Genomic DNA, 19,167 nt, shown 5'->3' with positions numbered 1-19,167 from the left:
GATACTTGAAGACATCCTGCATACTCTCAACTACCATTACAGAACCCAGGTAAGAGCAGTGGTTTGTTGGTCTCCCTAATAGTCTGTTCCTTTAGATAAAATTGTAACTACACTTAGTGCAGTCAAGGAAAATACCAAGTGAGATTTATGTTCTCATTATGTTTGTCCCTAATTCTCTCTGAGCTGGATACTTAAACTGAAAATTACAAAATGAATGGGAGAAACCAACTTGCTAATTTTGTTTGCTACTGCTTCATTATTCTCTTGCTTTGTTCCCTTGAACATGCAGCAGCTTGCAGGTTCCATTATCTAGGTGTACATCTTTCCCCTCAGAGAGAGTGCTGCACTTCCAAAATGCCAGTACTGAACTGCACGACCCAGGGGGATTCCCCTCTTCTTTTTTTAATGCTTGTAATATATTTGTACTTAATGATGACAGCCTACAAAACACAACTTCTGGGCTAGTGAGTGTCTGCCTGACATCATATCCTCCTTTGCACTGACACTGATGCTGTCCTTATTGCTGCCTGTGACAAAACTCAGCCAGCCAGACCTCAGAGAGCTTCCCATCTAGGAGATGAGTCAGAAAAAAAGACACAAACAAGACACTGAAGAGTAGTTTATTTAAAATTACTGCTTTGTTGAATTTTAATTTTTATCTAACACACACATCTATTCAGGTCAGTGGGTTTTCTTCCCAAGCCAGCCACCTATTAGCATTGTAAAACACCAACGTATCTGAACACAAGCTAAACAAATCCAAAGTACTTCAACAGGAGAGCAAGTGCAGAAGATCAAACACCCTTTGTCTCTGTACCAGGCGTAACAGCGTGCTAGGTGTTGTGCCCATATTATTAAAAAACAGCCAGAAACAGGTTTCCTGAGAACTATATATTCCTCCCATCCCAAGTCCTTCCCCCTCTCCCCAGATACAAAACAGAGGTGGCACCTAGGCACTCTGCTCTGTGACGTGATGCCATCTGCAGTTAAGGAAAACCGTATTTGCTTAGACGACTCCTGGCACGGGGGGTGTGTATGCCTGTGTTATGTGTGGATGCTCTAAGACGCTGGGGCTTTCAGGTACCCCTCTCACAAGGAGAACAAGCTTTAAGTACTATTACGAAGAATGCTTTGCTCTTTCGCTGTATCAGTATCTCAAGATGCACAGCAGCCAGCAAGTCTGATACTAATCTAGGAACACCAACACCAGACCTGAACTGCAGAGAGGATCCAATTTCTGTATAATACATCTAACGACGTTAAGTGCCTCATGTGAGACATCCTTCTCGGCTGTCCCAGGGACTAGTTCTTCGGTTTTCACTTGTCTGGAGACGTAAAGGAAGATTTTTGGGTTCTTCAAGTACGTGACAGAGATCGTAAGATATATTTTAGGTGTAGATGCTGTGATAAATAAGAGCAAGCCACAGACAGCTATGACTAGCCATTTAGTTATATTTACTATTAAGATGGCTCTTGGAACTTCACCAGCACTATTAGCATCAGAGATTTCTGTCCTCTGCCTCGTGCTCTTCATCCACTTCTCCGCTGCCGTCTGAGCTGTGCTAGCCCAACCGTTACAACGGCAGTGTCACCAAGTACCTCAGAGAACTGATACGCAGAGAGGGAGGGGCTGCTTGCTTAAAAAGTTGTAAGAGACAGCAGATGAGACTCCCTGCTTAGATTCCAGCTCAGCCACACCAGCAGGTATGCCAGCATGGCAAAGGGAGCAGAGCAAAGGAAAGGCAGTGACTTCGGACATCGCACTGCCTCTCAGAGTACGTAGGACTACCCCTCACTTTTCTCTACAGGGTTCATAGGCATTTCCAAATATTTTGTGTGGCACTGTGCTTAAAGGCATTTGTGAAAGAAGAGAACAGGACTGAACACATCTCAGGATGGTAACAGGTTATAAAACTTCATCGAAGGCCAACTTAGTCCTAATTAATTCGTGACAAAACCACCAGGAACGTGCAAGAGTTCAATGAAACTTCACATGCATTGAGTTGGGCATTCCAGGCCAACGCGGTGTGTGTCCAAAACCAAACACAACATCCCATATCCCGCTACAGGCAATCTCAGCCTGAACAGTAAACCAACAACTGCAGGCGAGCAGACACACCTAGATAACACACCGTAAAACTGTTCTCTGTCCCAGACAAGAACAAACTACCAGAGGAGGCCGTGCTTTATGAGCATCAGGCTCCCCCAGCTTTTGCAGTCAATGCACAAAGCCATTCTGGGGAGAGGAAACTGGAAAAAAAAGGGATTGCAATCAGGTTTTATCCAACATACATTAAGTTAAACCTTATGTGGTACTAATATTCTCCTATTGGTTTGTTGTAGGTATTGCAGTAGTCACTGAAACGCAATGTTTGGGGGGAAAAGAGTTAATTTCATGAGACAACTCCCCTGGGAAGGGGGTGAAGCAATTTCACTCGTTTAAATATTTCTTCAGGTCAGCAATAAAATTCAAGTTTCACTATAAGGTTGGGAGTAAATGTTCCGAACTTTTAGTCCATGTCCAGCAGCAACCTAACGAGTTACAACCCTACCTCCTCCATTCTTTATACCAACATTCAAATCCAAACCAGAGAGCAGTGAAAATGCGACCAAGTTAATGAATGCTAAACCAAGGGACTTCAGCAGCCTGAACGCCAAAATTCCAAAGAAGCCGATAAGCATGACTGCCTCAAGCTTTATCCCAACCCACCTAAATGTAATTCTTCAGATTGTGTCCCTCAATATATTTTTCCCTTTTTACTTGGCAAGTGCCAATTTTACTGCTCACAGATTTTGCCAACAGCAGAGAAACAGCAGAGAAATTCCCTTGCTGCACTCATACCAAAAATAGTCGCTTCAGGGATAAGACAGCATCCAAACCAGCAAAATAAAGCAATGCTTAACTGAGGCAGATGTGTGAAACGTCATCGTCAGACAGCAGTGACGTCAGAGGGCTTGGGGAGAGGAGTTTTGGGAAAGACGAGATGTCAAAAAGAGAAAGATGTGAGAAAGGAAGTTGATGGAGGGAGAATGGGGCAATGGAAGAAGAGGAGAAATCTCATTCTAGGAAAGTAACCTTGACAGCTTCTGAAGGGGTTTGAGATAACAAAAATGTCATCTCAAAAACTAGGAAACAAGACAAGAAAGCTGAAACCAAACCTGAAAAGCAAATGAAATATAAAATGAGAACAAAGAAAGTCCCAGTTCCCTCAACTGTAATTTGGTTCCAAAAGAGATGCTGCCTGTTTTCCACAAAAAGGAACAAGAATATCAATATAGAAACCAATCTTCTTTGTTAGCTACATTAACACTGTGAGTTTGTTGCTGCCGCTGAGGTACCTACAGCACAGAAAACAGATTGTGAGGTGTGGGATCAGCTCAGCGCCTGTTTTCAAGTTAGATTTGGTTTTAAATACTGGCGTTGCAAAACAACACAACCATTAAAACCACACTGATACAATACTTTTTGGTATCGCTTGTGCTGTACACTATGGAGGAAAGCTTTTAAGACCTGCATTACAACAAGTGGTAACTATTTTATATTAAGATGAAGGTCTGGTTCTCGGTAAACATGCAGTGTTACCTATATAACAAACAGGTCGGGCTACTGCAGTTGAAGTTTAATTTTTCAGGGAATTTTTGATTCAGGATGTACTTACGCTTCCCACTGTCCGTGGCACTGGGAAGACTGCTTCTCTCTTCAGACACCTACTACACCTTACTAACATCCAACAGAGCAGGCAAGTACAAAGGGCTCCTCACAGCACCCACTGCCTTGCGAGTTCAAGGCTCTGCTGACACCAAGGGGGGGTTTCCCTTATGGATTTCGTCTGCTAAGTGAACTGACAAGGATCAATTTAAAGCCATCATAAGGTCTGAGGCTCTGTCAGTCAGGTTCTTTTCTACCAGCCAAGCGGCTTTGACACAGCGGTACCAAGTCACAGCACTGAGAATGCTGACCTTGCCGTACACATTTTACCTACCACGATAAAACTAATTTTTTAGCTGAACTCCCCTGCATACCCCACTTGCAAACATGCAGGGAAACCCAAGTTACTTGGATGCCAAAGCTATGCAAATGATGGCTTTGACTGAGCCTGAGCAGTCGGTTTCAACGTGCACACAGACAGCAGAGCAGTATCTAATACTAGCAAGTTGGAGTAGCTTCCTCTACTAGGTGCTATCTATTAACAAGTATGTTTTCCACTACATTAGGGGATGAGTTGTTAAAATAATCACATGACTTCACCTAGAAAGCAGCTCCACTTCTACCCGAATTCACACTGTTTTCACTTGGCCAAAAGAAGACATTCTCTCAAGCTTGTGAAAACAGCCGCCACTAAACCAGCACCTGGATTCATCTCCACTTCCCATTCTTGGGAAACCATTCGGAAAATAACATTTTGGATTCTCTTGCTCAACAGAGTAAGGCATGTTTTCTGTCTCCCAAAAATATATCTAAGGAAAAAAAAAAGCTTAGGCTCTCTAACTCTCAACCACTCTCCTAAATAAGACACATCTTTTCTCTTAGCCATAACCAGTAACATCTAGACTGCATTCCCAGTTGGCTTACTTCCACATGCTCCACCTACTTCAACAGTAGGAGCTGAAGCCATCTTTTAGCACCGAACTCTGCCTGTTATAAGGTGCAGGTGCCCAAATTAAAACACAAAAACAATGCACAAGCATCTAAATCAGCTTCTAGACAAACGAGTCTATCATCATCCTAAGCACTCTATTTGCCCCCCATGAACAAGGCAGATTTAAAACCATCCTGGGCCTAAACAGTAACACACAACCTTGACACAGCCCTCCTGCCTGCCTCCAGCACCACCCAGACGCTTGCCAGTGGGCAAGACACCAGTAAGGAGAACACAGAGACCAAGACCTTTCGAGAGATTCCAAGTAAATGAAAACATTTTATGGCTTGCGAATTTTGAAATTATTTTATTGAACAATTTGTTGGTGTCAAAATTCCACATTCCTTCTTCACAGGTTTATTTCAAGTGCTTTGGGGTTTTTCTTTCAGTTTAGAGAGAGGAAATAAAAACTTTATCAGAACATCAGTGCTAAGAATTCTTTTTCCTCTCCAGAGGTTTGCTGGTGCCAGACAACACCGAAGACTGGTCTCACTGCTCTGAATCAGATGCAAGAGGAAGCAAAGAAAACCACACTTGAAAATTTCTTCTTGACCAAAATGAGCGAAGACACCCTGATAAACGTGTAGGAGGAAAAGCAGCTCAATTGCAGCATTTCCATTACAGCTATAGTTCTCATTCTGCAAGTAGTGAGTGCTTATCTGGCAGGCAGAAAAATCTGAAGATATATTTAAAATGAGCACAGGAATAACAGCCCCGGTCACCTGGCAAAATCCAAAAGGCAAAACAGAAGTGCAGAAACAAACCTGAAAAGCAGAAAAGGAAAAGGCCCAAGAAGCACTGTAGGACAGAGAACATAAACCAGACTGAGAAGCAGAGTGGTTACAGGCAAAGGATGACGGCAGAGAAGGAGACAAGGCAGGGATGAAGAGCAAACAGTAACTAACCAAAGAAAATAAGTTTAAACATTGTGTGATGAGAGCATAATTAAATGGAAGCGTTCACACAGGTTATATTCTTCAGGTGTAAGGCCAGAGCAAGGGAGAACACAGGCCAGCGCCAAAAGCCAAGCACAGAGGAAGTGAGGTGGAAGCTCTGTGGTCCAGAGCTGAGGGCAAGCAGTCAGAGCAGTCTGCTGTCTGCTCCCCCGCCACCACCTTCCTGCATCTCATCCCTCACCTCTCTTCCTTCTCACTTGAATACGGACTGATAAAATACTGTCTGTAGAACTTCAAAGCCAACTCATTTTAAGAAAAGCCCACAAAGATATAAACAGGAAGGCATGAAAACATTTTATCCCACATCTCTGAACTGGCACCACGGGGAGAAGATGTGCTGCTGGTTGGCACGACTATCGCCTTGTTGAAGTGAAGGTTGTAAGTAGCACCTTCTCCTGGTGTTTAGGAGGCTCTTCAAGGCACAGGGGGACTACTCACTTCCACGAGGGCAACAGAACATAGGGAAATACCTACAAGTCTTACCATTTGAATAGAAACGTTCGCACGCGCTCCCAACTTAACTCCGCCCCCAGTGTCAGCGTGCTTCGCACCGCTGCACCGATGGTTCATCTCGCCGATGAAACACGCAGACAGGGTTTAAAAATCAGTCTAACTGAGGCTCCTACGCATTCCAAATTTATGCCACCCATCTGTGGGTGGCAAAACTCCATCAAGAAAAGAATAAAATAAAATGTAAATGTGAATTACTCTAAAAAGTTCAAAATCAAGGTGCGTGTTACATCTAAGTTACTGGTATTTGAGGTCTTCACGCTTTGGATGATTTTATCTAATGCTTGCTAGGTACAGGAAAATTACTTTGTCTTTCCTGTGTTGTAAAGAAAATAATTCCTATTCCATTTTGTTCAATTTCATAAGGAAAATGTCTGTATTGGAATTTTTATTTAAAAATCAAACACCAGGTCTAGCATCTACTTTCCCAATCACAAACCACATGAAGTCTGTTAATAATATTAATATAAATAAAAGTATTTATCCTAATTTAAAGCAACTTTGTACTAATTCAGCCAGGAAAAACCTGCTTGTTTTATAATTAAGGTACAATCGTGTTTTAAACAAACATCTTCTGCCACAAAATATGCAACTGGGAAAAACCATCTCATATCCAGCCTCCAAGTTAGCATATACACAAGCAGACCTCACCACTTTGGAAATGGTATGAGTACTTTTTTCATGTGGTGATTTAAGAACTTTCACTAACTTCAGAGACCTAATACTTCAAGACTCATAACAAAGCTCATTTCCAACACCCAGACTGTTTCCCACAGGACACACAGACTGTGTCCATCCTCTACACAGGGTACTCGGGCTGTCTGAGCTCTCTTCTTAGCTAGCTGAAAACCTTTTTAGGGGTCTTCCCCCTCCCCAAATCAAAATACATTAAGCCTCAGTCTCAAAATAAATCTGGAACGACATCAACTCAACAATACTTAGCACACCAGAACAAGCTGGAAGAGAGGCTGCCACAGGCACAAGTGCTTAAATGTCTGAAGATGTCTGTGTATCGTCCTTCTCCAATAAACCGGTGGTGACCAAGAGAGAGGTTAAAATCGTAAGAAGTCGCTGCAGCCAAGTAAGTCTCTCCAATGCAAAAGAAAGTGATCTTAAGAGAAACATGCGCAGCTATTCCTGGCTGGCCATTTGTTTCGAACGGCTATGAAATGTCCTGCCTCACCTACCCAAGTGGGAAAAGCATTTCAAAGAAAACTTGCATTAAGAAATTGGGTCCACTCTTCACTACTTCACTGCTTCTGAAGGCAAGAACACATTGTACGGGATCATTACAACTCACGCTAACCACCACCTCTTATCGAGACTCGGACAGCGATATAATTTACACAGCAAATAGAGCCAACTGTTTGGACAGTGGCTGCCATAAGCTCGGCACTGTTTGCTCTCCTAATGCCATGTTTTACTTGGGAAATGGGTCACGTTCTGTGAGGTGCCGGGTGATGTCATCTCCGAGTTGTCTCCCCAAGCCCAGAAGCAACTCCCAAGCTATGTTCAGGTACATCAGTCACAGGGCATAGAGCTACTGCTCTCACAGAACAGTTTGGGTTCAAGGGACCTTAAAGCCCATCTAGTTCCAACCCCCCTGCCATGGGCAGGGACACCTTCCACTAGACCAGGTTGCTCCAAGCCTCATCCAGCCTGGCCTTGGACACTTCCAGGGGTGGGGCATCCACAGCTTCTCTGGGCAACCTGTCCCAGTGCCTCCCCACCCTCTCCAGGAAGAGCTTCTTCCTGATGTCCCGTCCCATCTCAATCTCCCTCTTTCAGTTGAACCCCATTACCCCTTGTCCTGTCACTCCCTGCCTCACACCCCTCAGGAAGACTACTCTCTTTGCTTCCCTCGGGGGGAGCAAGAAGCTACATAATGTACTTCTGAGTCACTGTGAAGTAACAGCATCTCTGCTTGATACTTTAAACCGCACTGAGTTTTGGACACCAGCTTACCCTGCTGAATGGGAAATCAGGGAAAACTCCCCACCCCACCAGTGACCTACATTGTTTTTTTCTCTGCTCCCCCGCCAAGGGCACAGGCAGCAAACCCTCCCTTGAGTCATTTACATATTTGGGTGAAAAGGATTATGTAGTGGGATGAGTTACTCAGCTAGGATCAATTAGCCACTGCAGGGAACACAACATGTGCTGGCACAATGTCACAGATGTATTTTTGCTCAATTCAGTTCTATTTAACAAACCAACCTTTCAGCATCTTAAAGCTGACTTTGGGGGAAATTAAGCATGTTTGAGAACTAGCCCTCAACTGCTTTTCTTCATTCATTCTGCCAAGTGTCCCTTACACATTCACAGAACAAAATGGTTTTCAGTTAAACATATATTCAGACCTACGTGCAACTCTAATTTGGGAATTTTATTAAGATGAAAATTTGCATGTAAAATATGCTCAGAATAGCACCTTCCAAAAATTCAGTTTCCTCAGCACCACACTGCACCTATGTTGCTATTTCACACCAAAGGCTGTTCACAGGCAGGTCTTGGGATGTACGCTGGCATGTTACGCTGTTCAGCTGTAACTGGGTCAAGTCTAAGAACCAATTTACTCGTAGACGTCAGCGGTAGCTCAAGTGTCATTTAATTTCACTTTCACTATTCATGTCATTGGACAATAATTTCTTCTGTAATGTTACTTTCTACTTAGCTACTGTCATTATTTACAACGGTTTTTAAACAAGTTCCCAAATTTATCAGCTAATGGTTTCATAAAATTTCACACTGAATGATTTAATTATTGAATGGCTATTTTGGAAATTAAATCCTCAGTTTTCAACCATCAATGTTTCACATTAGACTTCTCACCTATAAAGCTATGAAAATGCAACCAAATCTGTCCTGGAGAAGTTCTCCACACAAATCTCATGTCATGCTTCACAGTTAAAAACATCTAAGATCCAGCACTTCTGCTGTAACATGTTTTGACCAACAGAAAAAGCCATCTCCATAAATACACTTCGTGTTTGCCCAGAAAGATAGTTTGTTCTTCCCATCAAGACAGTCTTTATGATCTCAATCGCCTACAAACGACAGAAGCTTTTCAGATTGATAAATAACTATGTTGGAGTACACACACTCCTGACTTAAATTTCCATTACCAAACTGTTCCAACTCTCCATCCTTTCTTAAGGCGTGCAGTAGCTGTGCATATATTTACTGTCTCAGAATGAAGAGCAGCAGAACATAATTCTGCGGTAGCAAACCCCTCCCTAGCCCCATCACGAATGAGTTCAGCAAAAGCCCTCTAACACATTGGGTAAACACATCTCACTAACTCGCACCCATTTCCTTTTTATGAAACACCGATACGTCGTTTCCTGCTGCAAACCACTGACGGCAGGTCTCGCTGTCTATTGAAATTGGACAGAAGCAGTGAATGAAATTACAACCAGCCTATGGGAGCATCCCTCAGGCCGAACAAACCCTGCGTTTTTAATAAGACACAATCAGCAACTTCTGCCTTGGAAAAGACGTGGTTATTTAGGGCTTGTCGCTCGAGTACACCTCTGCTGTACGCAGAACTACCAACCGTGGGCAGGCGGTCCCCCCTTGTCTGTGCAAGGAGCGGGACTGAACAGACGGAGCAGGAAAATCACGGTCTGGTGTTCCGCCAGCATAGCAACATGGCCCCGGTCTGGCCCCAGGACATCATGCCCAGCCCATCTTCGATATATGAATAGGCTACAAGACATCTTTCAGTAAAAGAGGGTTTTAGCTACTTCAAATTATTCCAAGGAAAAGATAGCAGGAAAAAAACCTTAGTAATTACGCTTTCTCTAGTATTTTTATATTGGAACATAGCAAAGAAAGTCACCAACTTCACTGTTTTAGAACTATGCATAGATAGTCTATGAATTAACTGAATTGTTGCCATCGTTAACACATACAACAAAAAGATATTTGGCAAGCAACAAAGACTGATAAGTATTTCAAGTTGCTCACTTAATATCTTTTTTTGGTTTGCTTATTTCTGCTCCTTTGCCTCCTAATCTCTGATTTTTATCAAGATGCAGTCAGCTAAGACTCCAAATGAGCTGCAGGAAACAGTAAGAAAAGCAGGTAATAGTTCAAGAACGTATTCTAGGTAACTCGTAGCGTTGCTTGTGTCAGCCTCGTGCTCAGATGGAAGGCCAGGCACAGAGAAACAAACGGCAACGCACACGAGGACGAACGCAGTTTACCAGCATCGCAGCGATTAAGCTAAGCTTTCTGTAATCAAAACTCTTCGAGGATGCACCAGTAGGAAACTGAATGCTTTATGTGGCTCCCACACAAAACCATTTCCTATTTTAAGCAGGGTGCCCAGCTCAGTACGACTCTTGAATAAGCATCCTACTATGTCTTCAACGTAACCTCACAGAGCTTTCTGACACTTTTTTTTTAAAATCTAACACCACCTCATGTTCTCTTCTGCAGCCTTTATTGAAATCTCAAGTAGACAAGCAGAACTGAAATACATCAAATGGGTTGATGAAGATCGATGCAGAGCTAGAAAATGCACAGCAGAAGAGGTAGAAAAAAGTAAAATCAGGAAGGATCATAAAGGCCCAATAAACCTAAAAAGTGACACAGCACATATTAAAGAGCTGAATTAATACTTTTACAATAAACACAGCATAAACAAACAAATCATTCCCTATATCCAAAGGAATGTGGCGGCATCTGCATTCTTCAACAAGAACAGTAATGCTAAAAGCACCTTGTAGAGCCTGCTGTCCCCTACTCCCTAAAAACCTGGAGCTGCTGTGCCATTTCAACACAGCAGGCAGGCTGCCCTTCACCTGCTTATACTGGAATACGATAACCAAAGCTGCTCAGCCACTTGGCTTCTTACCACCATTTAACAGTAGTATGTGAAGAAATAAGCCACTATAAGAGCAGCCAAGGGTTCAAACCAACCCACCAACCCTCTAAAAAGTCTGTATTTGAGCCCACATGGCTTCACCAGACGTTAGACTTGAACAAGACTGTTGTAGGCAGACAAAGTGCAGTCCGAACCGTTCATTAAGTTCTCTCCCTAGAAATATTAATACAAATTCTAAGCAAAGAGGAGACAAAGCAAAGCCTGAACATGACATGCACTCGCACAAGTCTTCTCATGATCTAAAAAAGGAACTGCAGTCAACCCTGTCAGAAGTTGCCATTATGGAAAATTAGTATATAAATGAAGAGCACAGTGTTAGATCTGAATCGGAGACCTTAAAAACATCCGCTCTCATAAAACTAGCCCTGAACATAATGCGAGGTCCACTCTGAGACTGCCACGAGGTAAAATTAATTAAAATAGGAAAAGATCCAGGTAGCTTAGGTAGCAATAAACGTTAATTGATGCCACAGGCGTTATTGTAATTTTGCTATAAGCCTTAAAGCTCACAGCAGTGTGGGACAGCTGAAGTCTTCCCTACCTAGGCTGTGGGAAATGTGTTAGGAGATCAGAACAAATGACTGCGCTGGGTTTGCCCAATTCCTGCCTAGGGAAATAAAAGGCTGATGGGCAATGGATGGTCTTCCCTAGAGGTGAGACCACACAGGACCACCAAGCTCTTGGTCTTCCCTTCATCACTTCCCAAAGATAAGTAGAATCAACAGGAACAAATCAGGAAAAAGAAAACCACCTCACCATCCTACACAGTGGTGGTGTTTTCCACTCAGAATCTAGTACCTATAAGCAGACATTAGGAATATCAACAGAAAGCAAATGTCCCCCTAGCTCAAAAGAGGTAGAGGATCATGAATTAAGTAAAAACTGTAAATCACTACTGACGACAAAAATATAGGAGTGCATTGGTCCAAAAATCCCGAAAGAAGACTTTGTAAGTTCAGTGGAAAAAAGGCACCTTGCATTTTAACAAGATGTGAATACTCAAATACGGTTTGCAACAGGGTTTTTTGGCAGGTGTCAAGCCCGCTTCACATGGTAACTGGAAACAGCAGAACAACCAACAGGCTCAGGTAACTGCAATAGCCCTGTACTATTTGTTTCTGGAGACATTATAATTTTATGTCTATGTCATTTGAATCTCAAAGTCTCAGAGCAGAGAGAACAAGCAGAAAAACCCAGGTGGCAAGCAGGAGAAACTAGTTCAATGAGGGAGAGGAATTCTATTAGAAATTCACTACACAGGAGGCATGAGAGAGCATGGGACAGCTTACACGAATCGTACTCAAACCTCTCCTCTTCCCCCCCTTTCTTCCATCTATCCACTGTACTAACAGAAAACTGTCATGCTTTTCCTCTTTGGAAGACTCCAGGTGTTGCAAAAAAGGGGATGGACAGACACCAAAACCCAACAGAAAACCCACATTTCCTACCTTTCTTAGAGGGTGAACAATTTCACTATCACAGGAAAAAGATACACGCACAACTCTTCAAAGTCCCTATGGACTTCCCATGCAAGTCACTCATTCACTGCCACCTGGTTTTTAGTTGGTATTTGTGTTACTTTGACCAATGTTAGGAAATTCAGGAAACTTGGGGATTAGTTGTCAGTTTCCCCACCAACTTCTGATTACTGAAATGCTTCCATTGCAAGTGCTACAGGGAATCCAGTCACTGTTTAAAAACATTCCCATAAACAAAGGTGTCAGAAGACTTAAAGTCTTAAACCCTGTAAAACCCATTCAAGCTTTAACTGTGCTCTTCCTCCAAAGCTTCTTCCACTTCCAAGAGAAATGCATGCTACCAGAACCAATCCCATGATGAACTCAGGATACGAGTCTCCAGGATATGACTCAGGCACACCTAACATTTGGCCAAGATCATTTTAACAACTGAGAAACATGCTCAAAACTCTGGGTTTTTTTTCTCTTATATTAGTAGTTTTTCATTAACCTTGACTTGCCAAAACTGGTCACATTTGCTAAAAGATTGAACAGAAGCCAATACTCTATAAGGACTCCAATTCTTCTGGTATTTCCAAAACATCCCAAGCACTCCCTGGATGAGAATTTTTCATTAACGATCAAATACCTGTGGTATATTCAACACTCTGTGATGTGGTCAAAAAAGACGTTATCATTACCATTTTCATCAGCTGGAAGCAAATGTTATAACTTGAAAAAGTTAGGATGAATCTTTAAGAAACTCAGGTTGGAAAGACCAGTGAGGTAACAGTCCCCTAATCTTCTGTCACAACATTCAAGACCATAATCCTGAAACATTCAGGCCTAAATATATAAGCTCATGCAAGAAGCTACAAGCTCACGCTAATGGGTTTAGATTAACTCAAGTTTTAGGCCTACCTATTTGCCCCAGGTGGAGTGGGGAGGAGAACTGGGAAAAAACTGATACCTAACAAAAAGGGCTGTCAATTGATGCCAACCGCTTTGGCAGTTCTGCAACAGGCTAGGATTTTCGTGCTCAGCTGTCCAAAGCATTTCCATGGATAAGGAAGCAGAAAGCTGTCTAGATCTTCTGTTTCTTCTTTCTCCCACATTCACAAGTTCACCTTGAAGGAGTTTGAGTGTCATTCATCCCAAACCAGTCCATAGCACCGAAACATTTCAACACGTTAAAATGCTAATCCTAAAAGCAACTGAACAGCCAGTTTCTCAAGCATGCCACTACAATGCCTTTTTTTTTTTTCCCCCTACCTCTAAAAGAGCTCAGAGAACGCAGATACAGAGCTCTGGTCTGAATGACTGTCTTGTTTTGACCACTACATTTCTCTTTCTCCATTTTAGTATCTTTACAGAAATATGCCATTATGTCTTGGCATGTTCCCCAATGTTCTGCAGTTCTATTATGACTATTAGTGAAAGTGCTCGTATTTTGCTGTTACCCCACTCGTTAAATCCACCAAATAAAAAGTGAAACAACTGAGGTTAATCTCAAATGCTTCAGTTTTAGTGAAGATGCCCTAAATATTTTTCCTCCTCTCTCTTCCTGAGGAGGTATGTAACTCGTTATAACTACTGCTGCTCTTTGTTGTGTTCATATGATGTCTGCATCTCATGCACAGCTGCCTGATCTTCCCGGAATCTTAAGCCTGAGGGAATACTAATACACCAGGATCCTCAACTTCAGCATGACTTTCTGCTGCATCATAGCTCGGATTTCCTTTGCGACTAAAACGATCACAGACAACATGACCTCATGTGTATGCACTTGGTATTTCACAGCAGTTGCTTGCTTTCACGTAAACTAGCCTTTTAAGCGTCACCGGAGCGTTTGCTACACTAGAAGTTATATGACATGCTTTTAAACAATTAGGCATTGTTTGATTGGTAGCCGTTGATATCTGATCCCCTTGTTTGTTATTTTTTAAATCATGATTGAATATTGTATGTTATTTCTAGACCTCTACTGCAGGACCCCTACGGGGGGTGGGTGCATGGCTGTGTTCCTACTAAACCGACTGTGACAAAAAACACTCCGTGCTCAGTTATACATTACTCAGAATAGTGAAAAAGAGTACACAAAGTCCTTTTTCTGACAGTATCTGGACACCGTTTTCCCCCACAGAACCTCAAACTCCGCTCTCTAAGGCCAGGGAGCATCTAGTGACATCAATGGGCACTGGAACTAATCCTCAAATTCCCATTTCTGCAACGCATTAGCTGCAAACTTCCTTTGGAGAAGAGGGACGGTAACAATTTGTTGCGGCACACCGAACAGCAGAGACTGCTGTTGGGAGTGTGCGGGGCTCACAGAGCTGAGAGAACAGGCATCAACACTCCTTGTTGATTCTGGCACACAGGTAGAAAGGAAGAACCTGACAACCCTGCGCTAGTGAAAAATGACTCTCCAGCATGGAATTTGTAATGAAAACACTGTCTGGCACCCCGCGTGCGTGGGAGGGCATTTCATGCTCCGTCAGGATCTTAACACTGCAACAAGGAAATGTACTGACAGAAAGGTGAGTGGGAATGGGCGAATACTGTAGAACTCAAGGAAAAACAAGTTTGATGGAGTTTTAGAAAGCATGATTTAAGAACATTTCGATTTTTGTTTAATGTAGTCTCTTTTTTCAAGCAGTCTCAAATAAGAAAACCTGTGCTATTATACTTGCAACCGAAGAAAACCTTGTCTTGCAACAGCTGCTACCAATATTGATAGAGAACATATGCATTCAAAATAAACTCACAGGATTATCTGCTTCCCTGTTTACCTATTTCCTATCTACATGCTGCTACTTCAGCTTCACGCCCGATTTCCATCCACACCGCATACACTCTAATCAGAGATCAAAGTGCCTCAGCAAAGCAGAGCGCAAAGTTCAGGTTGAATTTTCAGACTTTATGTCAAAGCATCTGAAAACTGCTCATTTGCCCCTAACTATTAAATGCATGTTTCACCATTACATCAAGCATTTTGCAACCAGTATTTCACAAGGCAGTTAAAAAGTCTTATGACTATATAGGCAGTATAGGGCTGCTACTTCTACCGTGCATAGGGCTTGGCTGACATTTGCTTCAAAAAGTTGAAAAAGCTCTTGGAAGATGAAAAAAAAAAAAAAGGGCAATTTCCATCACAAGGTCTGTCATCCAATTTTTCCCTTCAATCAGATTCCCTTGAAGGCACATTGTTCATTTACAGTTGACACGTTTTTCCTGATCCCTCCACTACCACGCTTAAATAGGCACTGCAGTCTGTCGTATTAAGCAGAACGTTCCATCGTAAGACAACAAATTCCATAATCACTGCTTTACAAATTCAACAAGCATTTAACGTACCAGATACACAAGGCTTACGGAGTCACCTCAGCTAACGTTTATTTACATCTCAGCACTGACAAGTACTTGCCAACTTCTGACATCGAGACAGCTTCCACGACACCCAAATGCGTAAAGCTGTAGGTACTGCACACACTCATTCCATCACCTATTAGGCCAGCAGTCTGGAAGACAGACTGTTTCCAAACCATATCATCCTTTTCATAACCATTTTGCCATCATTAGTATTTCGTACACATCTAGGAAGAGCAGTTCAAAGAATTCTTTAACAAAGAGCAGAATGACTTGGTTGCAGTAGCAGGGAAAACCTGCAGCACTGTCTTTCTGGATATTTGCATATATACAGCATCAATTCAAGAAGGCTGGAGATTTAGGACTACACTGGGGTTGTTATTCATAGGGAAAAAAGGTTGAGACGCAAAGAACAAATTGAAAAAACTAAGCTTTCTTATTCTCACTGCTGCTACTAGCAACCAGAATTCCCAAAGCAACAGGCACGCTATCAGACAGGCAAGTGAAATACCGTGCCACTTCACAGTCTCAGCTAACTGTACCAACACAAAGCCTTGGGCTGTAGAACTAACTCAGCGTAAGGCCAGCTGTACATTTTAATGGAGTGGCAATTTTCACCTCCACTTTATTCACATCCTCCAGGTCACCAGCTACTTGAGGAAGCTGACTACATGCTCATCTGCAGGGCCTGGTAAAACACACAGATCAGCCTAAACACAGCACATGGCAACCTCCGCTTGTGCGCGGCAACCTTCCACTCGAGCACGCAATGGAAACAGCCGAACAGCAGCGCCTTTGTGCACCTACCAGCGTGCCCAGCACAGCTATCGCAGGGGTTGCACGGGCTTGTTCAGCTTACCTTCTCCACCTCTGCACAAGCAGCTGTCCGCACACAGAGCCTCACCAAAGAATCCCACGCCCCAGCGTCTTTCAAATTCGTCACTGCATTTTTACCTGGTAGCTTCGCAAGAAACGGGGCAAAAGGCCACTGAGGAGGCTGAGACCAGAGAAACCATCGCTTATCAGCAGTATCACCATTGCTAAAACTGAAAAACCACTACCAGGAATAAGTCTTCTATTTGTCCTACACAGTGGCAACAAACAGTAGAAAAAAAATTCCGTGTCTCTGCATCCAGTTTTACTTTAGGAAGAGAAATATAATAGTAAATATCATGGATGGAAGACAGTATGTTTTTTAAAACCAATTATTCTACTTAAATAAAACCATATCCTAAAATAAACTCTGCCACAAGGGCAAATAAAGACTGCCAGAAACATATTGTTGGGTTCAATTCAGCCATAATTCAGAACTTGTTTACTGAGTATTCAATGATGCAGCAATAATAATTTGCACTGCAAAATACTTTTTCAGATTTAGGCTGTGTAAAAAAACCAGGCTGGTTATGTTTAATGGTACAAAATGTGAAAATCTCAGTAATTAGAATGCATAACTAACAATTTCTGTGCATTAGGCATAGGTAGCAAAGATTTGCAGAAAGCATTGAGACACTTGAGTTATTAAATAAGACATTGTTAGGATACAGAAAGACCCAACAATTAATTCCTCTGCTACTTGTACTATCAAAAGAAAGACAAATCTCACTTTTAATAAGCAATACTACTATATATAGTAAAAAAAGGACCATATTGGAAGAAAAGCTTTGTCTTAAATATGATTTATGAGGACAGAAGATGTTCAGCATAACTACACAAGTGGCATTACCAGCTTTCTCTCATTTTATACTCAAAGGACCTAAACCCAAACAAATTATTCAGAAAAGTAACTCAATATTTTGGCTAACAGTAATCAGCAAAGCATTTCAGTCATCTTGCACCTCTGATTCACGCCTGCACTCTGACATCACCTTTACCTCTATGTGCACTTTTAAAAGAAGAGCAATGCATCAAAATTAGTAAAAGTGTGAGCTCCTAAAAAAAGAAATAATGCTTGAAATATTCTACATTTGAATAACCAACTATTTCTGGTGCCACTTCAGGTAATTTTTAGACCCTTTCCTGTGAAAAGGAGGTAATGATACCCTATGACTCAAAAGCAGAAACCGAAGTCAAACTGCACATATGCTGGCATTGACAGATCAAACAGATACGTAGGAGGTTGAGAACAACAGACTGGAAAAAGCTCTTACGTATAGAATAACCAATCACAGGAGTACAGAATATTCTTCAGGCTGTTTAAATCAGAACAGCCACATTAACCCACCACGACTCCATCTGAGCTCTACAGCAAGTTAGAAAAAACAAGATTTAAAAACTAATTGTCACAAAAATTACATTTAAAGGGCAGATACATGGGTGAATTCCGAGCACCTGAGACTAAAGCAACATGCTCTGTGCCATGTGGTCTCGCTATAGGCCCAAGGTTTCTGGTTCCATGCTCCTTCTCTGTCAAAAGCGGTTTCATCAGACAGCACTTGCCCACAGTTTGCCTTTTACACACATTTCATTTACCTTAAACTCAGCATCTTTCAGTCCGTTTTTTTAATTCGCCTGTTCACACCTCACAACGTTCCCACCAGGGATTGTTCTCTGCCCTTGCTTAGCCCTACCATTGTAAAAGTAATCCTGCTTTCTTAATTCTTCCCCACCATTTTTGTACTAATTAATGCTTATCCATTAGTCACAACTTTGACACCACATCTACCATGAAAGTCTTGTATACTCAAGCAGCAGAACACGGTCATTATTCAGGATGTCATTAAAAGGATCCTTACCTTTCCGAAGTCTCTGACATCAAACAAATCGAATGCTTCAAAAAGTTCACTTTTCTTCATCCCAAATATTTCACAACATGCCGAAAGAAAAGTCCTTATGTTCTTCAAGCAAAGAAACTAGGGGCAAGAAAACAGAAAACATTAATTAGCAGCTTCCATGCTCCGTTTGGTCACACATACAATACAAAATTCACCCAGACAACTATTTGTAAGTCAGCATTTCCAGTGTGACATGCTGTGATCTTCCACTGCTTCTAATTCAGCCACAAGAGTCCCCTTCGGATTCAAAAGCATTAACACCAAATTCTGAGTAGACACTCTGTGAACAGACAGTATTTTCTCTTTTTAAATAAACAAAGAGAAATGACAATATGCTACTAGATGCAAATGAGTCTAAAGACAGACTTACTTTCCAGTTCTCTGCAGACATCATACAGCAAAACAAAGTTACCTTAATAAAATCATATTAATACGAGACAGTTATTCTTCATGAGTACATCAAGTGTCTTCAGCTGTTCAGATAAAAGTCTAGTTGGAATGTTCCATGAACACACGTGCACTGTTTTAACACACTGCAGACATTAGGAACACATACTTCCCATCTGGAACACAGGA

The 19,167-nt window shown here is 42.1% G+C and overlaps 1 protein-coding gene across 1 annotated transcript in view; it reads right to left on the bottom strand.

Annotated features, from left to right (window-relative positions):
• Window positions 1-18,677, bottom strand: part of LOC104502695 (guanine nucleotide exchange factor VAV3-like) — a gene marked incomplete at its 3' end in the record, with an annotated part of 46,091 nt that extends 27,414 nt beyond the window's left edge. Inside the window, exon 1 of the mRNA XM_010153413.1 lies at window positions 18,553-18,677. Coding sequence (XP_010151715.1) covers window positions 18,553-18,612 — 60 coding nt within the window. The remainder of the gene's footprint in view (window positions 1-18,552) is intronic.
• Between the last annotated feature and the right edge of the window lie 490 nt (window positions 18,678-19,167).

Source organism: Eurypyga helias, unplaced genomic scaffold, assembly GCF_000690775.1.
Source record: "Eurypyga helias isolate BGI_N326 unplaced genomic scaffold, ASM69077v1 scaffold856, whole genome shotgun sequence".
In the NCBI taxonomy this organism is placed as follows: Eukaryota; Metazoa; Chordata; class Aves; order Eurypygiformes; family Eurypygidae; genus Eurypyga; species Eurypyga helias.
Note: the sequence above shows the minus strand (reverse complement) of the source record. Positions and strands in the feature narration are given on the sequence as shown.